General features: G+C 48.9%; 1 protein-coding gene across 1 annotated transcript in view; it reads right to left on the bottom strand.

Moving 5' to 3' along the window:
- Nucleotides 1–7,783: 7,783 nt before the first annotated feature.
- LOC140396336 (CD9 antigen-like) overlaps nucleotides 7,784–23,244 on the bottom strand; it is a 39,035-nt gene continuing 23,574 nt past the window's right edge. The window contains exons 3-8 of the mRNA XM_072484854.1: nucleotides 21,725–21,822; nucleotides 15,591–15,665; nucleotides 13,817–13,915; nucleotides 11,541–11,603; nucleotides 8,883–8,966; nucleotides 7,784–8,799 (exon numbers count right to left, since the gene is read on the bottom strand). Coding sequence (XP_072340955.1) covers nucleotides 8,737–8,799; nucleotides 8,883–8,966; nucleotides 11,541–11,603; nucleotides 13,817–13,915; nucleotides 15,591–15,665; nucleotides 21,725–21,822 — 482 coding nt within the window. The 3' untranslated portion in view covers nucleotides 7,784–8,736. The remainder of the gene's footprint in view (nucleotides 8,800–8,882; nucleotides 8,967–11,540; nucleotides 11,604–13,816; nucleotides 13,916–15,590; nucleotides 15,666–21,724; nucleotides 21,823–23,244) is intronic.

Below are 23,244 nucleotides of genomic sequence, written 5' to 3'. Positions count from 1 at the left end.
TGAGGGGTGTTCTTACCTCAGCCCCAGGTGAGTCTGCCCCCTTCCCCCTGGGCCGCCATCAACATCCCCCGGGCAGAGGACGGGACCGTGCGCTGCAGTGTCACAGCCGCATGCAGGGATGGTCCGGGTGGATGGTGGTACTGTGGCCATGGGTCAGACATAGTCCAACGATGTAGAGCCAGGAGCTCATCGGAGGCGGGCTGTCATCATTCTCCATGGCCTGCGATAGACACGCGTCCACCCGCAACTGGGTGAGCCCGGCCCGTTGTGCCGCCGGTGGATCGGCAATTGGGAGTGGGGGGGTGGTGTGCATGCGGGTGGGGTGTGTGGGGTTGGGGAGGGGGGTGATGGTGCTGGGTGGATGGATGGGTGGGGGGTGTGGGTGGTCGGCTGTTGTCATGGTGTGCGGTCTGTGGCCATACTACCCGATTCCCACGCCCATCTAGTCAGTGAAGCGGGCGTCTATCAGTCTGTCCCGTGCCCGCTGGGCCAGCCGGTAACGGTGGACAGCCACCCGTCTGTGTCTACCCCGTCTGCCCTGACCATTGCCCCCATCCCCCTCATCTGGGGAGGACTGAGCCTCTTCCTGCTGCTCCTCCACTCCGCCCTCCTCTGCCTGCGGCACATCGCCCCTCTGCTGGGCTATGTTGTGCAGGACGCAGCACACCACAATGATGCGGCCGACCCTATCTGACCGATACTGGAGGGCGCCCCCAGAGAGGTCCAGGCACCTGAAACGCATCTTCAGCACGCCAAAGCACCTCTCGATCACTCCCCTTGTCGCTACATGGGCATCATTGTAGCGGTTCTCCGCCTCATTGCGTGGCCTCCGTATAGGCGTCATCAGCCACGATCGCAATGGGTAGCCCCTGTCGCCCAGCAACCAGCCCCTCAGCCGGGGATGGCGTCCCTCGTACATGCCGGGGATGGATGACCGCGACAACACGAAGTGTACACTGCCTGGGTAACGGGCGCAGACGTGCAGGATCATCATGCGGTGGTCGCAGACCACCTGTACGTTCATCGAATAGGTCCCCTTCCTATTAGTGAACACGGCCCTGTTATCTGCAGGTGGCCGCACGGCGACGTGCATCCCATCGATCGCGCCCTGGACCATGGGGAACCCGGCAATGGCAGAGAAGCCCACGGCCCGGGCATCTTGGCTGGCCCGGTCCACGGGGAAGCGGATGTAGCGGTGCGCCATGGCATAAAGGGCATCTGTCACTGCCCGGATGCACCGATGCACCGATGTCTGCGATATGCCGGACAGGTCCCCACTCGGTGCCTGGAATGACCCCGTTGCATAAAAGTTCAGGGCCACCGTAACCTTGACGGACACGGGGAGAGGGTGTCCCCCGCCAGTGCCACGCGGTGACAGGTGTGCCAGCAGGTGGCAGATGTGTGCCACGGTTTCCCGGCTCATCCGGAGTCTCCTCCTGCATTCCCGGTCCGTGAGGTCCTGGTATGACTGCCGGGGCCGGTACACACGGGGCGCCCTCGGGTGCCTCCGTTGCCGTGGGGCCGCGACGTCCTCCTCCCCCTCCTCGTCCTGTCGGTCAGGTGTCCCTCCAGCCTGGGCGGCTGCCGCCTGCCCCTCTGCGGCAGCCTGCGCCGCCTCTCTGGCACGCTCCTCCTCCTCCTCCTCCTCCTCCTCATCCAGGGCAACATAGACATGAGCGGCTGCCACCACGGCGGCCAACATCGCTGGATGGTCTGAAAACATGACGGCCTGGTGGGGGGGAGGGGAACGACGACATGTCATCATTGCCCATATCCCCTCCTCCCCCCAGCCAGGTGGCATGGACCGCATGGGTCCAACTGTTGGAGGCTGGCACCTGGCCAGGTGGACCAACTCATTTGCCCTCCCATCACCCACCCCGGCACGGACCCCCCCCCCGCCCCAACCTCCACCCCGGCACGGACCCCCTCCCCAACCCCCAACCTCCACCCCGGCACGGACCCCCTCCCCAACCCCCAACCTTCACCCCGGCACGGACCCCCTCCACAACCCCCAACCTCCACCCCAGCACGGACCCCCTCCCCAACCTCCACCCCGGCACGGACCCCCTCCCCAACCTCCACCCCGGCACGGACCCCCTCCCCAACCCCCAACCTCCACCCCGGCACGGACCCCCTCCCCAACCCCCAACCTCCACCCCGGCACGGACCCCCTCCACAACCCCCAACCTCCACCCCGGCACGGACCCCCCCCCAACCTCCACCCCGGCACGGACCCCCTCCACAACCCCCAACCTCCACCCCGGCACGGACCCCCTCCCCAACCCCCAACCTCCACCCCAGCACGGACCCCCCCCCCCAACCTCCACCCCGGCACGGACCCCCCCCAACCTCCACCCCGGCACGGACCCCCTCCCCAACCCCCAACCTCCACCCCGGCACGGACCCCCTCCACAACCCCCAACCTCCACCCCGGCACGGACCCCCCCCCAACCTCCACCCCGGCACGGACCCCCTCCACAACCCCCAACCTCCACCCCGGCACGGACCCCCTCCCCAACCCCCAACCTCCACCCCAGCACGGACCCCCCCCCCAACCTCCACCCCGGCACGGACCCCCCCCCCCAACCTCCACCCCGGCACGGACCCCCTCCACAACCTCCACCCCGGCACGGACCCCCTCCCCAACCTCCACCCTGGCACGGACCCCCCCCCCGTCCTCCACCCCGGCACGGACCCCCTCCCCAACCCCCAACCTCCACCCCGGCACGGACCCCCTCCCCAACCCCCAACCTCCACCCCAGCACGGACCCCCCCCCCCCAACCTCCACCCCGGCACGGACCCCCTCCACAACCCCCAACCTCCACCCCGGCACGGACCCCCTCCACAACCCCCAACCTCCACCCCGGCACGGACCCCCTCCACAACCCCCAACCTCCACCCCGGCACGGACCCCCTCCACAACCCCCAACCTCCACCCCGGCACGGACCCCCTCCACAACCCCCAACCTCCACCCCGGCACGGACCCCCTCCCCAACCTCCACCCCGGCACGGACCCCCTCCCCAACCTCCACCCCGGCACGGACCCCCCCCAACCTCCACCCCAGCACGGACCCCCCCCCCAACCTCCACCCCGGCACGGACCCCCTCCACAACCCCCAACCTCCACCCCGGCACGGACCCCCCCCCAACCTCCACCCCGGCACGGACCCCCTCCCCAACCCCCAACCTCCACCCCGGCACGGACCCCCTCCCGGCACTCCCCCGGAGCCCAGCCTACTCTAACCACCCCCCCCCCCCGCCGCACACACACACAACCCGAGACACACCTCTCCTCAGGCAATCAGTCTGCGGCCACGCCATTTCCTGCCCACGGGACTTCGGCCCATCCGGAAGGGAGAATATCGGCAGGCCGAAAATCGGCTGCCTTGCGCAGACCCGTGACATTCTCCGCGGCAGCGGCGCCATTAACGCCCCGCCGACTTTTCTCCCCTCGGAGACTTCGGCGGGGGCGGGGGCGGGATTCACGGCGGCCAACGGCCATTCTCCGACCCGGCGGGGGGTCGGAGAATGACGCCCCTGAAGCGCCGAGAAAGACCCTGTTATTCAACCGCACTTTGCCGTTTCTTTTGGCCTTGGAGGGGAACACCCTGTGGAGGCTGCACTTACATAATTTCATGCACTGACGGGCTCAGCTCACCAGTGCAGGAATACGACTTGTGGATCGGGGTGCTGTTTTTGAAGGTGGCCCTGATCTTTCAACCCCCCCCCTCAGCAACTCCACCATTGTCTCCAGACCCTTCCCCTCCCCCGCCCTCCACTGCACCCAACTTACCTCTTCCGGGACCCTCAAGCCCCCCCCACTTCTTATGGGCAGGGGAGCCCGGGCCTGACCCATGGCAAGGGCAGCCTGGCACATGGATACTTTGGTACTTCCAGCCCAGTACCCTGACTGTGCCCTTGCCAGCCTGGCTGTGCCAGGCGGGCACCCTGGCATCCCTTGTCAAAGGTTTCGTAGGAACATGTTTAAATATATGCAAACCTTGCCAAGTTTCAATGAGAATGATGTTGAAGCATACTTTATACCCTTTGAGAAAATAGCTGAACAATTGGATGGTGTTGGTTCAAACAAAACTGGTAGAGCTGGTGATGTGTTTGTCTCACTATCAGAGGAGGTATATGGGGATTATGATGTGGTGAAGTGAGCCATATTAAGTGCCTACAAACTAGTGCCAGAAACCTACAGACAAAAGTTTTGAAATCTAAGAAAAGACCCAGGTCTGACCTATCTAGAATTCAAAAGAATTAAACAAGTTAATTTTGATAGGTGGACAAGAGCACTAAGAGTAAACTAAATGTATGAGGTGCTTCGGGAAATAACTATTTTAGAGGAATTTTGAAGGATCACTTCCCGCAGTAGTGAGAACTCACGTAGAAGAGCAGAGAGTTAAAAGAGCTAGACAGGTCGCAGAAATGGCTGGCGATTTTGAGTTGGTGCATAATGCAAAGTTTAGTGTCTGACATCAATTCCAATCTGCGAAGGATAAAAACTGGGGACATGAGGGGCGAGCTTCTCCGACCCCCTGCCGGGTCGGAGAATCGCCGGGAGCTGGCGTGAATCCCGCCCCCGCCGGTTGCCGAATTCTCCGGCACCGGAGATTCGGCGGGGGCGGGAATCACGCCGCGCCGGTTGGCGGGCCCCCCCCCCCCCCGCGATTCTCCAGCCCGTATGGGCCGAAGTCCCGCTGCTAGAATGCCTGTCCCGCTGGTGTGGATTAAACCACCTACCTTACCGGCGGGACAAAGCTGCCTGGCCCGCGATCGGGGCCCACCGATCAATCTTTAATGGTGAGAGATAAAGTGATAAGTGTTGACGCCAATGCAGAATCTGTGCACTTTCACAACAGAAAAACTGGCACCACACCTGGACCGATTCCGCTACTATTGAGGGGCTAGCACCGGTGCCCCGTGAAACACAATCGATTCCAATGAAAAACGGTGCGGGATTCGCCGGGTCCGTGATTGACAATCAGGAGGCTGACAAGCTGCAGCCGTACAGACACATTACACTCCCCACACACACTCATCCCAGCCAAGAAGATGGCACTGGTTGCACTGGAGCATGCCCATACAGCTGATGGGTCGGCTGGGGCCAGAGGGCACCCAGTGGGGTGCCCTGGGGGGACACCTATAAGACCCGTGACACTAAGTTCAAAGTGGGCTGTTAGTGGTGTGCACAGCTGAATGGCTGCCTTGCCAGCTGCAGCAATGGTGTTCCATGCCTATCCACCCCGATCCCTCAGCCCACCTCCTGACCACCCCTCACTACTCCCCCCGGTCCTGGCAGAAGCTCCCCAGCCAGTGGCACAACTGTCTGCACACTATGGCGATGTTGGACATTTTCCGTACCCCCTCTCTCTCCCTCAGCAGCTGCCACGCCAGTTTCACGATTTTTAAAAACACAAGTGAACCTCGCCGTCAGGAACCAGGCCCATTGGAGACGGAGAATTGCAGTTGCCTCGGAGAATACCGGGCTGAGCCCACTAGGGCGGCACGGGAGCATGGTGGTTGGCACTGTTGTTTCACAGCGCCAGGATCCCAGGTTCGATTCCAGGCTTGGGTCACTGTCTGTGCGGAGTCTGCACGGCCTCCCAGTGTCTGCGTGAGTTTCCTCCAGGTGCTCCGGTTGCTTCCCACAAGTCCCGAAAGACGTGCTGTTTGGTAATTTGGACATTCTGAATTCTCTCTCTGTGTAGCCGGAATGTGACGACTAGGGGATTTTCACAGTAACTTCATTGCAGTGTTAATGTAAACCTACTTGTGACACTAATAAAGATTATCATTATAATGATATGCAAACTGTGTCTACTGTATGTGTGATGATGAATGTTGCAACAACGATCAACATCTATCACATGATTAAGTGGAAAACTCTGCTGGTAAAACCAGACAACTGCATATAACTGAAGTATTGATGAATTTTTGTCATGTGAAAGTATGGAGACTGTCACCGAGACCACTTTCAGGCCTGACTACTTGGACAGAACTAATGCAAAGGTATTTTAAAAAGCTGTTTTCTGATGCCCTGTCATGGCCGTGATATGAAGAAAGCCTACAATGGACTATATTCATGTGATGTTTGCATGCCTAAAAATGTAAAATTATATATACCTTACAAAATGTAAACTATATATAATCTTAAGAAATTTTGAAATTAGAAAAGGATTCAGAAAATAAAGCCATCTGTGTATATTGATAGTTCTTTCTTTAGGAAGCAAGGTATCATAATAAGGAGATATTAGGAACTTGGTTCTATAAATGGGGTACAAGATGTAGCAGGAAATTTTAGGGTTAAACAGACTTAAGGTAAAGACTGATAGCAGCAGAATCAGAGAGATATGCCCACAGTCGGTGTTACCGTCTCCCATTCAGACTTAACCTCATTAGTGAGAATACACAGGATGCCTTGGTTCAGCCGGGATGATCCACTCAAGATCCATTGTCATTTGGGATAACCTTGTTTGACCAGTCATTAGCCCATCACAGAATCGGATGACCTATTTGTCCATCAGTGGAAGGTTAGTTGCATATAAATGGCATAGCTCTATTCCTTTGTATAAATGGGAGTGGGCAATCAGCCACGATTTCGATAATTGGTTCAAAACCAGAGATAATCTTTGATTGAGGGGTTGGGTGAGCGAGAGAGAGAAAGAATGCTGTTCTGAACAGTCACAGCCAAAAGGCCGTGGAAACCGACCAGAGAGGTCATGAAAGTTGCCACCGAAGCAGGCTTTGGAAAAGAGTTCGGAACATATCCCTAACAGAAGAAATGTTGCTTTGTAAATAATAGTTTTGTCTTTGCCAGTCTGTGCAATTGGCAGGTGAGTGGCATGTTTATTTAAAAGTGATATTTAATGGGAACTAGTGGTATAAAGTTAAGAAACTGTATGTAATCTGTTAATGTTAGGTTTGAAGTTTAAAAGTGTAAATATTGTTTTCTGTTTTTTTATTGTTAACAATTTTTGTTTATGAAATAACCAAGCCCTATTTCTCATATTATCACTCCTGAAACAAATTTATCTTTCCGCACCGGATTAAAACTTTAAAAAGTTATGGCATCTGGTCCATTCGCTCAGCCACTGCTACTCAGTTCAAGGGCAATTAGGGATGGGCAACAAATGCTGCCTTGGCAGTGACACCCACATCCCATGAAATAATTTAAAACCTGTAGTTACCTCAGTGGCATCTGCCACCAGAACTTCCCTTCATTATCAGGACCATGGCGGTTCAGGGCTCATCATTCTTCCTCCTGCTCCCCCCCACCCCCTCCCTACCCCTCTCAACGGGCAGGCTGAGAGTGTAAGATTAGGGTCTTCAGTTGGTTCACAGATCTCAAGGGATCAGGAGGAAAAAAAATAGAACTTACATTTCCAGAACACCTTCACACCCTCAGAACATCCTGAATGCACTTTCTGAAGTGTTGTCACTGTCATAATGTAGGAAACACAGCAGCCTTGGCAACCAGGGACTAACTGCCAGCAGCCTAAACTTGTCCTTCCACACATCCTTCAATAAGTAACTTACGTTTACACCTAGAGAGTGGTGAGAATGTGGATCCCTATTCACACATAGGTTGTTTGAGATAAGTAACATAGATCCATTCAATAGAAATCTGTAAAAACACGAGAGTGAAGGGAATAGAGAGGTTTGCTGGTAAAATGAGGTGAAGCGATGTGGGATGAGGGGCGTGTGAAGCATAAACACCAGAGCAGAGGGACTGGACTGTAAATACTTTGTAATTCTTTATAAAACACAAAGATACATCTTTTTTCACTCTTTATTATTGACATTTACATTTATTTTATATTCCTGAAAGTAATAATCTGTATCGTGTGGTCAGTGGTAACCAAAAAAAGCTACATTTTATTACTGGCAGAGTAAGTATTGTAATCAACCTTAACCCACGGGTGAACTCAGAAAGTTGTTAATCATGTTAAACACAAGCTATTTTATAATTACCAACAGCTCTTCTGCCACATTACTGACAGTGGTCTTCCTAGTAAAATGGGATGGAATTACAGAACGCGATTCCTAAAATCACACTTCTGTGGCAACAATGCAATTTGTTTTATTGGATCAGCAATCGGAGGATGCTGGTCAGTAGCGAGTATCGGAAAATTGCCTGGCTTACTTTGCAGGAGGACGAAGAATCATATCGGAACAGCTTTCACTGCTGGCGGTGCGTTCAAGAAACTCTCCGAAAACTGAACAAATCATCTGGGGAAAATCACTCCAAGTTACGACTCGGCAAAACGGGGATAAGTGAACCAATTGGAAGCTGTAGAGTGTTTGATAAAAGGGAAGTAATTCTTTGGAGATTGCAATGGGTGATAAAAGGGAAATATTTCTCTAGTTTAAGGTTTACAAAATTATGCCGCCTTTAGGCCATAGTGGTTTTTTTTAGTCATTTGTTTCAGTAAAAGTTTTTAAAATGTAAAATATTGTCCTGTCACTCTTTCAGCTAATAACTGGTGGTTTGCATCTTTTGAGAAGTTATTGGTCTCTACAGGGGTCGTAACAAAATCTAGAAGAGGATTTAAATGCAGAGCCAAACCCCTACAACAAAAGTAACATTGAGCCAAAAATAATCATAATTTGTAAATGGAAATGAATGACTGGACTTTTCCAAAAAGTTTTTTAAAAAATAACATTTGTGTTATAAAAAGGCGACAGATTTGATTTCAAAATGGCACTTTGCTGGTTGACATTCTGATTGTTAGATTACACCGGATGGTTTGATAGATCGTTGCAACAGAATCGTGAATATAATCCCGAAAACCTGAAATATAACAAAGAAACTTCAGCATCAAACAGGAAACCTGAAGTAAAGGCGTGAATCAAAACATCACAGATCTCCCTTACCGTAATGAGGGCAATGCCAAAAGCAATTGCTGCAAAGATGTGAAGTTTGGAGTTGATGATTTCTTCAATGGCTTCTAGACAGTCCTGCATCAAAACATTGTAAATAAGAGTTAGCTCATAAACATAGCTCCTGAATTTCATCCCTCCCTAGATCATTTAGGAGAGAGCCTTGCTTTACGGGTAGCATTCCTACCTCTGTAAGGGGAAGGTTGTGGTTTCAAATCCCACTCAAGGCTGTTGCAACAAACAGGGGATTAGGAGTGCTTGACTTTGAATGCTGTGTTTGACCATTAGGTGCTCAAATCCGATGTGAGCAGAGTGACGAATCCCCCCCAACAACATATTACCAGCCAGCCCTACTTCCACTCAGGCTAATGACCTCTTTGTATTAGAGGGAACTGAACCTCTTGGATTATGAAAGAAGTGTGATGATTCTGGAACAGAACATTGCCTTTTCATCTCCACAATCAACCCAGACTGAATCCATGAAAGCATAGAATTCCTTGTCACTCCCGATGACTGGGCACTTCAGATAATAGAGAGAAAAATAAAGATAAAATTGCATTTAAGTAGCATCTTTTCCAACAACCAGACATCTCAAATGCTTTACAGTCAATGAGGTGTAGTCACTGTTGCAAAGTAGAAAATGCAGCCACCAGTTTGTACACTGCAAACTCTCACAATGACCAAATAATTTGTTTTTTGTTGTGTTATTGGTTAAGGGATAAATATTGGCCGGGACACTGGGGAGAAAATCCCTTCACTTCTTCATTGTAGTATTATGGAATGTTTTACGTCCACCTGATAGGGCAGATGAGGCCTCTTGTTTAACATTTCATCCAAAAGACAGCGCCTCACACAGTGCAGCACTCCCTCGGTACTGCACTAGAGTGTCAGCCTGGATTTCGTGCTCAGCCCCAGAGGGGAGTTATCCCTTATGACCTGGCCAATATTTATCTTTCCACAAATGTGACCAAAAACTGTTTATCTCCTTGTTATTTCATTGCCGTTCATGGGAACTGACTGTGCACAAATTGGCTGCTCTGTTTTCTACACTACAACAATTATTTTAGTTCAAATAGTACTTCGCTGACTGTAAAATGCTTTGGACTGTTCGGAGGCTATGAACGGCGCTCTTTAAATTTTGTTTCCATAGAGTTACCAATAATCTGAGTTCTGCATGGTTGTTCCTTTTTATTCAGGGTCACATCATACAAATTCTCTTGAATAATGATCACAAATTTGGTTCTGTACCTTTTAACGCCCTTCACAATTCAAACTTTGCCAGCAAACATCACACAAACCTAATTGAGGGTGATTTTCAGACAGGTCATTGATTCCATTCAAGTCTGCCAGCATAAGGACATAAATACACAGAGACAAATTTTGTCTTCCCCTCCCACACCCGGCCAATCAGAATGCTGTGGGAGAGAGGGGTGGGGCAATGTGAGATGTTGTGTGGAATTTTTGAAAATAAAATGGCAAAGTGTCAGTTTCAGTCAGAAGACTAGCATGTTTCTCCGCAGATCGTCCCACACTTTGCCACTTTTTGAAAGAGGGGGGGGGGGTTTGCACCATCATTGTGAGGGGCAGAGCCTAAGCACGCCGGCAAGCCTGGCTTCACAGAAATCAGGCGACATTTTTAAAGGGTGCCCCAAACACAAAAGTGAAATTAAACATCCCCCTCCCCTCCCCCACATGGATATAATAATAATCTTTATTGTCACAAATCGACTTACATTAACACTGCAATGAAGTTAATGCGAAAAGCCCGTAGTCGCCACATTCCGGCGCCTGTTCGGGTAGACAGAGGGCGAATTCAGAATGTCCAATTCACGTAGCATCTTTCGGGACTTGTGGGAGGAAACCAGAGCACTTGGAGAAAATGCACGCTAACACGGGGAGAACTCCGCACAGACAGTGACCCAAGCCGGGAATCGAACCTGGGACCCTGGCGCTGTGAAGCAACAGTGCTAACCACTGTTCTACCGTGCTGCCCTTGGGGACACCTCGCCTCCATGGATAGCATGTTTCTACTTACAAACATAGATCGCTGACCTGATCTTTCCACCGCTCCCCCCCCACCTCCCGCCCCCCTCCTCTCACCCCCCCACCCGAACCCAAACACAGATCAACAGCAGGGTCTTCCCAATGGGTCACCTATGTGGCATTCTCGTACACTGCCCTATATTATCCACCCCCTTGGATTTCGCCTCGCAACCGGGTAGTGCAAACCTCTCGGAGAAGATATTAAATGAGAAGCCAGTCTAATTAAATGTGATTGGCTCTGACCTCAGTTGCCCTGGCTCAAGCTCTGGAATACCCTCTTTAAACCTCTCGGCTCCTCTTCCCCTCTTTTAAGACGCTTATTAAAACATCTCATAACCAAACTTTCAGTCACCTGACCTAATATCGCCTTATATGGCTCACTGTTATAGTTTGTTTATAATGCTCCTGTTAAGTACTCGGAAATCATTTCCTTCAAACAGTGATATAAATACAAGTTGTGTTCTTCCTCTTTTCCCATTAATGTTTTGCCCTCCCTTCACTACACGTCAACCAAAGCAGTTAAGAGGAGTGAGCAGTGTTCACCAGGTTTATTCCAATATACACCAATCTCAGTTTCCGCAAAGATTATATTAAGGCTTAGACCCTTACCTTATATTCGGTGGAACATCCTCTCACTAAGCCCCCTTTATCTTTGTAACCACAGCAGCCCAACTGAAACCCAAAAGTATTTCTGTTAGTCAGCACAAAAGGAGAAAACATTTACACCATACAACTCAAAAGAGAAACCCAAACAACTGATTGGCCAAATAACCATTCCGTTTCATTGTTTCAGCTAATATTTCAACACAATGTCTCTATGTAGTCCAGAGTTATTACCATGGAGGAGGGTCACTGAGACAGCGTATTCTGGCTTAAACAGCCATGAGTCAGTCCACTTCTGAGTGTTGTCGGAAGATGCGCCCAGGCTAATTCTGTCAGGAATAAAATTGGAGTACACCCAGTTTTCATACGAATGGGACAGCAGATGTTGATTCCAGGAGGGAGGCAGATACAACAAGATTATCCATCATCCTGCACCAATTCCTCAATCACAAGATCATCCGGGGGATGTGGCTAAGCCAGTATTTATTGCCCATCCCTAATTGACCCTGAGATAGTTAGGGTGAGCCACATTCTTCAAACACTGCAGTCCATGAGGTGTAGGTACACCCACAATGCTGTTAGCAAGGGAGTTCCAGGATTTTGACCCAGTGATAGTGAAGGAATCAAGATGTATTTCCAAGTCAGGATAGTGAGTGACTTGGAGGGGAACTTGCAGGTGGTGGTTTTCCCAGGCTTCTGTTGCCCTTGTCCTAGATGACAGAGCTTGCGGATAAGGAAGGTGCTGCCTCAGGAGTCTTGGTGAGTTGTTGCAATGCATCTTGTAGATGGTACACACTGTTGCTACTGTGTGTCGGTGGTGATGGGATTGAATGTGGTGGATGGGACTCAAATCAAGCAGACTGCTTTGTCCTGGATGGCGTTGAACTTATTGCATGTTGTTGGAACAGGACAGATCCAGGTAAATGGAGATTATTCCATCACATTGGGTGGCCCTGCGATTGCTTTATAAACTGAAGTTCTTTCTTTCTTTCAGGATATTGAAGGCTGGCCTATTGATCAAACCGCATTAGGAACAGTGCCGTGGGGATAACCGCACATTGAGTGGATGACACATTTTGCTCAGCTCCATATGGGATATCACCTTCACACACTAGCAGTTCCACGCTGTTTACATAGAGCAACAGGGAGGCCTTAAACAAAGGCTAAATTTCCCAGCTAGAATTTGCCTCTCGAACTAACGGATTGCCACAGAATTCTTTGTGAAGTGTCTGTTTTTTGCAATGTGCTAAATATGTCACTACAGTGGTGTAGTGGTAATGTCACTGAGCCAATAATCCAGGGACTGGTTAATGCTCTGGGATCACCATGGCAGCTGGTGAAATTTAAATTCAGCCAATATATCTGGAATGAAAAGCTAGTCTCAGTAATGGTGGCCATCATTGTTGTAAAAATCCATTGGCTTCACTGATGTTGTTTAGGGAAGGAAATCTGCTACCCTTACCCGGTCTGGCCTACATGTGACTCTAGACCCACAGAAATGTGTTGTTGACTCTGAACTGCCCTCTGAAATGGCCGAGCAAGCCACATCCAGATCCCATGAGGGAATAAATTAAAACTAACAGAATGCAATTTACAATTTCCCACTTTCCATTTAGGTAAAAACATTCCCTTATGCGAATAACTCACTCTCACGATGGGGGTCGCTGGCAAGGCTAAAAGTTATCTTTAATCCTTCTAGATGGCCTGAGACAATGTTGGCCGGCCTTCTTCAAGAATTCTAGCTGTTTGATACAACTGAATGGCCAGGTCACTTCAGAGCGCAGTTAATAGTCAAACATGTTGATGCGAGCATGGAGTCAAATGTAGGCCATACGGGCTTTAGACAGAATCATAGGTCAAAGAAGGAGGCCATTCAGTCTATCACACCTGCAATGGCTCTTTGAATACTGCTTCAAAATATGTAATCTAATAATGTAAATATGTTCTTTGTTCTTTAAGGTTGTGGCCAAGGGTAGTATCATGACCGGTACAGGCTTGGAGAGCCGAAATGCCTGTTCTTGTGCTGTATTGTTCTTTGTTCTTCTTTGACATGTAATGTGCAGGGTGATAGTGAGCAAGCTGAGGAGTAGGACCAAATTGGACAGGACTTTCGAAGAGCCAGCAGACACGATCGGCCAAAGGCCTCCTGCTGTTTTGAAATATTGTTTGGCCACTCTTCAAATTCAATTCAAATTCTCAAACCACCTGGTGTGATTCAAAGCTCACTTTCCCTAGAACACTAATGCTGTAACATTGTATATTTGAGAAAATAGTCAACCTACAGTTTTGTGCAGTGCGTTGATCATGCACTTAAAGTCAACAGCATCTGGGTTGCTCAAATCAATGGTCCCAGCATAAGCATCCTGCAACTGCTTAATCACCTGGACAAGAAACAAGGAAAACAATCTCAGATTGCTGGTCTGGTGCTGCAAAGATTTATTTTTATATGGCACAAGAGCTGTGGAAGTGTATTCGGAATCGCATCCCACATGGAATGCAAGACGGTGAAAGGGAACTGAGACACAATCAAAATTTGATCTCATGACCTTGTTAATATTTTTTCTTATATCTGGAGGAATACTGCTGCTCCTCCTATGGCTTGTCAGCTGTCGCTCAATGGTAGAACTCTCACCTAGGTCAGAAGGTTGTGGGTTCGAAACCCATTCGAGATGTGAGCATTGAAATCCAGGCTGAATCTCTCAAAGGAGTACTGAGAGAGTGCAATTCTGTCCGTTTTTACAAACTTGATGCAGCAGGAGTGTGGGTGTAGAGAATGGCTGGTTAGAAAGCCCACCTTCGTTCTCATGAACATCAACTCAACATCATTCATTTTCATCCATAACTCAGTCCTTACACTCCACACACCCCTCATACGTATTCCATGGCCTTTATATGCTTAAGTCACCTCGATGTCCCCTCATATCCCCATCACAGTCTCTGCCCCCTCCATCTCCCCCTGCCCCTTCATATCCACCATGGTCACTCCATGTCCTCTCATATCCCCCATGTCTCTTCCATGACCACCATTAATCCTCCTTGGCCATTCGCTCAGTATTCATGATGGGAAAACCTGAGGAGGTCATTGAAATGAGTGTTAAAAAAACTCCAAACAATAAAACAGATCTGTCATTCAAACATATTTCATACTTATAAAAACTCTCATTCACAGAAGCTATTCAAAAAATGTCAATCTCTCAAATGTTCAATCTGTTGTAAAAACAAAATCAATAATCATTAACTTACCCTATTAAAAACATATAATCCTTTAATAACCTCTTAAAACTGTAAATCACAATGTGAATAAAGCCCTCTGCTGAGATCAGTGGTTTTGTAGCATTTGATACTCAGCCAGGCGTTCTTATTAGATTCTTACATCAAAAAAACCCATTGCAGCTCATAGACAATGAAAATTAAAGATCAGTGACCAGGACCTCACATTCTGACCATTCTCTACCTCTCAACCAACATCGCAAGAACAGATTATTTAGTTGTTTATCCAATTTCTATTGGTTTAGGGATGGGATTCCAGTGTAGCACCTAGTTAGCATAAGGTACACCCACCAGTACTTGGGCGGAATTAAATGGGATGCATAACTGGCCCATAGTTGGAGAGATGGAGGTTTTGTGAGGGTTTTAGTGCTGGAGGAGTAACAGAAATAGTGCAGGATGAGGCCCAGAAGGTATTTAAACACATGGCTGAGAATCTTATCTTTGAGGGTTTGGGTAATTGACAAAAAGTACATGTCAACCAGATGGAGAGTGATGGATGATAAACCTCTATAGGCAGTTGTCACCTACCATCACACACTATGACCTAACAAATGTCCTTTGTAATTACACCTTATTTCAATAAATATTGCATATTCATCGCTGTTAATAATTCAATCAAATTTCAATGTTTCATGTACTGTGTGACTGCACTCAGGGATCTAAATAAGAGGTACGAATTCTTGGTAGAACTTCCAATAATTATCTGAGCAAAACAAATTCATAGACAGCTGACACTGACGGTCAGAAAATAAAAATGAGTTGTGTCAAACACAAAAATAAACATACCTCATCTTTCTGTGCAAATGCCCAGATAGCGACGGCCATTTCAACCAGAAATAAAATCACGATAATCGCAAAATACTGAGAGAGAGAATAAGGACAGTGAGTGAGGTACAAGTAATGAGGACTCACACAATAATCTGCCTGATTTGACTCAATTCATTGTAATAAAGATATTGGTCCTAAAACTCCTGGGTTGGAATGGAGGAGCAAAGGGAGGCCATTCAGCCCCTGTCATTCAATGAGATTGTGCCCAATCTGTGCCTTAACTCTATCTACCTACATTGCTTCTCTAACCCTTAATATCTTTACCCAACAAAAATCTATCAATTCATTTGACCCTCAGCCTCAACAGATTTCTGGGAAGAGACTTACAGATTTCCACCCGCTTTGTATGAAAAACAACTCTTGGCATCATCCCCAAACAGTCTCGCTTTAATTTTAATATTTTGATCTCTTGATCTAGTCAATGCCATCAGAAGAAATAGTTTTTCTCCCTCCTTAATCATCGTAAATACTTAAATCAAATCACATCTTAATCTTCTATATTTAGGGAGCACCAGGCCAAGTATATTCAACCTATATGCAGAAGGGTATAATTTGTTTAAACATGGAACCCACTCACAGGACAGAATCTTCCCGCCAAAGGCCAGTCATAACTCCGCTGGTGAAGCCTGGCCACCAGCCTGAACGATAAATATACCATCGTTCCTTCACTGACGCTGAGTCAAAATCCTGGAACTCCCTCCCTAACGCACTGCTTGCTGCCCCCTTCTCAAGGGCAATTAGGGATGAGCACTAAATGCCAGATCAGCCACTGACGACCACATCCCATGAAATAATTTTTAAAATTACCTCCTTTATTCTTTTGAAATAAACACTCACTTCAGTGAAACTTACATCATCTCTAAACCCTTACCAGAATAAAGTGTTCAATTCTAGAGGACATCAATTGTTTTCTCTGGCATCACAATGGCTCCAATGGCAGCTGAAGACTGGGCTTGGAGGAGCTGGAGAAAACCTCAGGTGGAGCGAGTCCAATACGTTAGACACTAGCCGCATGAGGAGAATTGTAAACTCAGATGTGGCCATAATTGTATTTCTGATTAGCAATTAGAAATATGTCATAGGCATTGTCGTTGGTCACGTGATCTCAATACCCATATTCACACAGCTTGTGCGAGTGAACTTTAAGCTTTCTGTTCTTTGTTGGTAAAATGTTGATATGGAAACATACCAGTCTATTCGATTATCAACCATTTTACTTCCTTACTGAAAGGAGAGTGATGTTTTTTCAGCGAATGAATATAGCTGAAAAACACTTACTAGATTGTATGTGACGGATTTTCACCTAAAATTAGTACAAGGAGAGAAGTCACCTCGGCCTCACCTGAGAATTGTTATTGATTTCAATTGACTGGTAAGGTGCTGCTGATGAACTATAACAGACACTGGCGGACCACTCCAAGTATGAAATGACCTCTCCTTGGGTACAGGTTGGCGTCTCTGGCCTGGGTCTAGGGCAGACACAAGTCTCCTTTACACAGAAACTTTTGGTTTCATTCATTTTACTGGATGTGGGCGTTGTTCGCTCGGCCACCATTTATTAACCAATCCTAGTTGCCCTTGAAGAGGTGGTGAGCTGCCTTCTTGAACTGCTCTAGTCCATGTAGTGTAGGTACACCCGCAGTGCTGATAGGAAAGGAGGTCCAGGACTTTCGCCCAGGGTGCCCGGGTGGCAAGTCGGGGTGAAGAGTGACTTGGAATGCCAGGTGATGGCATTTCCCGATACCTGCTGCCTTTGTCCTTCTCGATGGTAGAGGCCATGGGTTTGGAAGGTGCTTCCCAAGGAACCTTGGTGAGTTCCTGCAGTGAGCTTCACATGGTGTGATTTAGGCTGGGATTCTCCGGTCCTGCCACGTCGGGTCCCGTGGCGGAGGAGGTGGCAGCCCAGCCACAGGTTTTCTGACTTTCGGTGGGATGGGTCCATCCTGGCGACGGACAGAGCTGAAAAATCCCACCTTTAGATTAATACACATCTGTAGAAAGATCATTCGGTTCTGAAACGTTAACTCGGCGTGATTCAGCAGACTGAACATTGCGTTTAGCAGGATGTTTAGCAGTTGTAAAGCTAAGAACCATCCTGCTATCCAACGACACTTTGCCATTTTGTTTTGCCTTGGGGAGATTCTTGCGCAAGGCTGCAGTAAAAGGGATCTGTCATTTTGTCTGGCAGCCCCGGTCTTTCTCCCCTCCTCCTTTCAGGCCCCACTAATGTTTTGGGGCCTATCTCTTGCCCCCCACCCCCCCAATCACCTAACCTTGGAAAGGTCCCTCAGTCCCTTCCATTTTCAATACTCCCCGGGCCCAACCCCTGGCAGTGCCAACCTGGCACCTAGGCACCCTAATACTGCCAGCCTGGCACTTTGTCAATTCCCCTGGTGCCACCCAGGCACCCTGGCAGTGTCAGGGTGGCACTGCTAGGGTGCCAGGCTGGCAGTGCCTAGATGCCCAAGTGCCACCCTGCCTGTCCCCGACCAACCGGAAGTCTCCAATGGCCCGGGACACCTCCTCAGATGCAGTTAAGATTTGGTCATCATTTGTGTGGATTACTATTAAATGGCACCCTGAGGAGGTCTCGTAGTCACGGCTGATGACTCCTGGGCGTGAGTGAATCCTGTAGAGTATTTAAATGAGCCATTAGGGTGAGATCCGGATTGCGCCAGGCGGAGTGAGTCGGGTAACTTGCGATCTGTTGTACGCCCGGAGCCTGGTTTTAGGCTCGCTGCGAATCACCTGTTGCACCCAGATCCGTACCTGGCACAATAGGGTCGCTGAATTGCACCGTCTGTTTCTCTTTCCACAGATGCTGCCAGACCTACTGAGTTTATCCAGCATTTTCTGTTTTTATTTCAGATTTCCGGCATCTGTAGTATTTTGCTTTTAGAAAATAGTTTGACACTGTTTCCAACAGTTTATACTGGTAGTTGGACAGAGTTTCACACTTTAATATAGTTTGGCAGTTCCTCCTAGTTTGCTGCTGGAGGTGTTGTTGCAATGCAGCTGTTAGCTTCTTTTTTTTTTTGTTTAGAGTGCCCAATTCAGGGGCAATTTAACGTGGCCTATCCACCTACCCTGCACATCTTCGGGTTGTGGGAGTGAGACCAACGCAGACAGGGGGAGAATGGGCAAATTCCCATTGTGACCCGGGGCTGGGATCGAATCTGGGTCCTGAGTGCCGTGAGGCAGCAGTGCTAACCACTGTGCCACCGTGCCGCCCTCGTAGCTGTTGGTAGTCGATGCAGAATGCCATGAGCTGCATCATTGAGTTAGAACTGGTGTCATTACTCATTCAGTTTCATAGATTCATTGAATTTACAGAAGGAGGCCATTCTGCCCATTGAGTCTACACCGGTCCTTGGAAAGAGCACCCTACTTTAAGCCCACGTCTCCACCCTATCCCCATAACCCCACCTAACCTTTTGGACACTAAGGGGCAATTTAGCAAGTCCAATCCACCTAACCTGCACATCTTTGGACTGTGGGAGGAAACTGGAGCACCGGAGGAAACCCACGCACACAATGGGAGAACGTGCAAACTCCACACAGATGTCACCCAAGTCGGAATTGAACCTGGGACCCTGGAGCTGTGAGGTAGCAGTGCTAACCACTGCGCCACTGTGCAGCATTTTCTCCTTGTTCCTTTTCTCAGCACCTTTAGTTCTCGAGTCCAAAAAGTTTTTATAATTGAAAATAAGAAGCTATTCCACAGGTGTAACTCCACAAGAGTCACAGGGCATTGAATTATAATGAAGCTACAATTAGAGTGTTGATGTTCACTGAGAGGAAACTTTGGGTGGGATTTTACCAAATGCACAGAGGATGGAAGTGGTCTTGCGATTTATCATGTTAGCTCAGCCACTTGATGCTTTCTGCTTCCAGCAGATCTTGTCGGAGGTGAATGATTAATGGAAGGGGCCAGATTAGAGGCACAGCTGTTGGTGGATGGGCACCAGGCAGTGGGTGAAGCCCCAGCTGATCTTTGGAGGCATTCTCCTGACAGCTGGCAAAGGGGCCAGCGTGTTCTCCTTTATGTAACACCGCCCTGCTGCTTCGCAACGTCTGCTATGAGGCCATAGCTGCTACAATAGGCCATTGTGTAAAGAGGGACAGCCTCCTTCCTCCACAAATAATTTTAAATACTTTGTGATCTTCAGAGGTCATCTCTCTGTTGAGGTGCCCTTGCGTTCTCCGGTCAGCTAAGGAAATCTGAAGATGCTCCTTTTGGCTCAGATCGGTCTCTGCCCCACTCATTTGTCCGTCAATGAAACTCTCATGTAAGGTCGTATCACCAGCAGAGTTTTGACACACATTGATCATAACCTCTGAAGGTCTTCAAAGGCGGGATGATTCCGAGCTGTGAGTGGGTTCCATTTTTAAAAAAGTTGTTCTTCTGCATAAGATCTGTCATATTTCTATAAATGTCTCAATCAGTCCGTGTCGACAGCTGAACAGGAAATGATGGGATATATAGCAGGGTACAGTAAACACACACACTGAACTAAGGGCCAAGCTTCGAATTATTGACATGTAAAATAACATAAAATGATCAGGTCAGAAACAGGCCATTCAGCCTAGCTCTGAGAATCGGCCCTCCAGCTTTGATAGCTCACCTGCCATCCTGAATTGGGCAGGAATTGTCTCCTGTCAATGGTCAATGTTCCCAATGCAGAAAAGGATAACGTACTTGAAGTTGCACAGCTTACATTTCCACCTAGCTTTGTACCATCAGCTAACTTAGATACGTTACTCGCTGTTTCTTTATCCAAGTCGTTAATGAAGATTTTAAATACCAGCAATGATCCTTGTGACACTCCACGTGCCACAGCCGGTTGGCTTAAAAATGCCCCATTTATGCCTTTTCATTGAGATTTTCTCAGCGTCCCTCATTAATTGGCTTAGAGACAGGTTCTCTGCCTAATTAAAGATGGCGGATGAGCTCGCAAAGCTGGACAGCCAATTGTCTTCCACCTTTCGAGTGCAGCAGCCAAGAATGGAAGGTAAGTAAGAGGGAGAGTGCTTCAAAATGGAGACATACCTCCAATTTTTTTACGCCTTTCAATAAAAAATAGATTCAGCAGCCAGACCATCACTGTGAGGGAGCAGGGGAGTTGCTCGGCAGTGTGCTGTGTGGCTGCCTCTGCACCCAAGGTGCACCTAGGCCTTCCTGCCACTCTGGCCCACCCCAACCTGCCAGTGGCAGGGACACCTTCAGGCACCTAATTGTCCTCTTGTCTACTGGAGACTGGGGTCAACCGTAAAAATCTAGACAGTCTAATTTAACTGGTCTCAATATGGTTCTTAATGAGATGGATTGGTTGCACTGGGGATATGGTAGCGAAGCAGTAAAGTCGCTGGACTAGTAATCCAGGGGCCCAGGCTAATGCTCTGAGGCACACAGGATCAAATCCCAACATGACAGCTACTGCAATTTAAATTCAATTGATAAAATCTGTAATACAAAGCTAATGTCAGTAATGGTGACTATGATACTATCATTGATTGTTGTAAAAACCTATCTGGTTCACTGTAGCCTTTAGGGAAGGAAATCTGCCATCCTTACCTGGTCTGGACTCCAGACCCACAGCAATGTGATTGACTCTTAAGTACCCTGACGGCCATAATCCCACTTCCACGAAAATGGCCCGGATGAATGGATCTGGAGAACCAGCAGTCTGGGAGTATTCGAGTTTAGCTCAGTTGGCTCGACAGCTGGTTTGTGATGCTGAGTGAGGCCAACAGGGCAGGTTCAATTCCTGTACTGGTTGAGATTATTCATGAAGGCCCCGTCTTCAAAACCTTTCCCCTCGCCTATGGTGTGGTGATCCAAAGGTTAAATCACCACCAGTCAGCTCTCTCCCTCAAGGGGGAAAAGCAGCCTATGGTCATCTGGGACTATGGCGACTTTACTTTACCAAACATAAAGTCCATAGACATAGTCCATGTTGAGACAACTCATTCAATGGTATAACTAAGTTTAAATAAAGCCACTTTTAGCTCTTATTGATATCGCTGCACCAGCACCGACAACATTTCTATATTCGACATATAGCTCTTCAAACTTAGGCGATGATACTTACAACCCAGAGTAAACATTTTGATTCTCGAGTTACAGCAAAGTATCCTGTGAAACCGGCAACCAACAGCAAGCCTCCTGCTGCCCACATGGCATAAATACCTAGAGAGAAAGTGGACATTGCCATTGTAAAATTGCAAAACATCTTTTCTTTCCCTGTGTTTGGTCATTGCTTCAATTGCATACCTCCCTTTCCCCTTCAGTGTGACCATCCCAAGTCCATCTCTCCTGTTCAAATTTCTGCCCATCTCACATCATTCACACAATTTCACTTGCCCTTCGGTGTGTTGTCTCTCCTTGATTCCCCTCCCCACAGTGTTCAAAATAGTTGACTGTTCCTTGCCTCCAGTTCTCCTCTGTTGGCCAGTTTGGGGCTGCCCTTTCCCATCAAAGACAAAGCCAGTGAATCTCCAACTATCCTCCATCTCCTGCACTGACATCTAAAGCGAGGACACGTCCTGGGTTACCTGTAATTTCCTTTGCTCTTACTTGGTTTAGCTCAGTGGGCTAGACAGCTGGTTTGTAATGCAGAGCAAGGCCAGTAGCGCGGGTTCAATTCCCGTACCAGCTTACCCGAACAGGCGCCGGAATGTGGCGACTAGGGGCTTTTCACAGTAACTTCATATTTGCGACAATAAAGGATTATTATTATTATTGTCAATATTGGGCGAAATTCTCCGGTATCGGCACGATGTCCGCCGACTGGCGCCCAAAACGGCGCAAATCAGCCGGGCATCGCGCCGCCCCAAAGGTGCGGAATGTTCCGCATCTTTGGGGGCTGAGCCCCAACCTTAGGGCAGCACGGTAGCATTGTGGATAGCACAATTGCTTCACAGCTCCAGGGTCCCAAGTTCGATTCTGGCTTGGGTCACTGTCTGTGCGGAGTCTGCACATCCTCCCCGTGTGTGCGTGGGTTTCCTCCGGGTGCTCCGGTTTCCTCCCACAGTCCAAAGATGTGCAGGTTTGGTGGATTGGCCATGATAAATTGCCCTTAGTGTCCAAAATTGCCCTTAGTGTTGGGTGGGGTTACTGGGTTATGGGGATAGGGTGGTGTGGGCTTGGGCATGGTGCTCTTTCCAAGAGCCGGTGCAGTCTCTCCCCTGTAGGGGTCAGAATTGCTGCTCCTGAGGCCATGTTGCTGGCGTTGTGAAACGCGACAGCGTTTACGAGGGTGTCAACACTTAGCCTCAGGATCAGAGAATCCCGCTCCAGGAATTCCCGCTGACAGCAGCGGGACCAGAGGATCCCGCTGCAGGCCAGTAGCAGGCCACCTCCGCCACCGCCATGCATGGGGGGGGGAGTGGAAAATCCCACCCTATTTCCAGCAGCGTAACACCCCTGACACTGGTTGACCTAAGCTCATCTGCTGCTGATACACTAAGCATTTGTTGCCTCTTGACCTGACTATTCCAATGCATGCCTGGCAACCTCCCAGTTACCACCCTCTGTAAACTTCAAAAATCTGTTCCTTGTGTCCAAACTCGCACCAAGTCCTATTTACAGGTCAGCCCAGACCAAAAGGAG

The sequence above is a fragment of the Scyliorhinus torazame genome, chromosome 19 (assembly GCF_047496885.1).
Source record: "Scyliorhinus torazame isolate Kashiwa2021f chromosome 19, sScyTor2.1, whole genome shotgun sequence".
Taxonomy (NCBI): Eukaryota; Metazoa; Chordata; class Chondrichthyes; order Carcharhiniformes; family Scyliorhinidae; genus Scyliorhinus; species Scyliorhinus torazame.
This window is presented reverse-complemented; position numbering and strand designations above follow the sequence as displayed.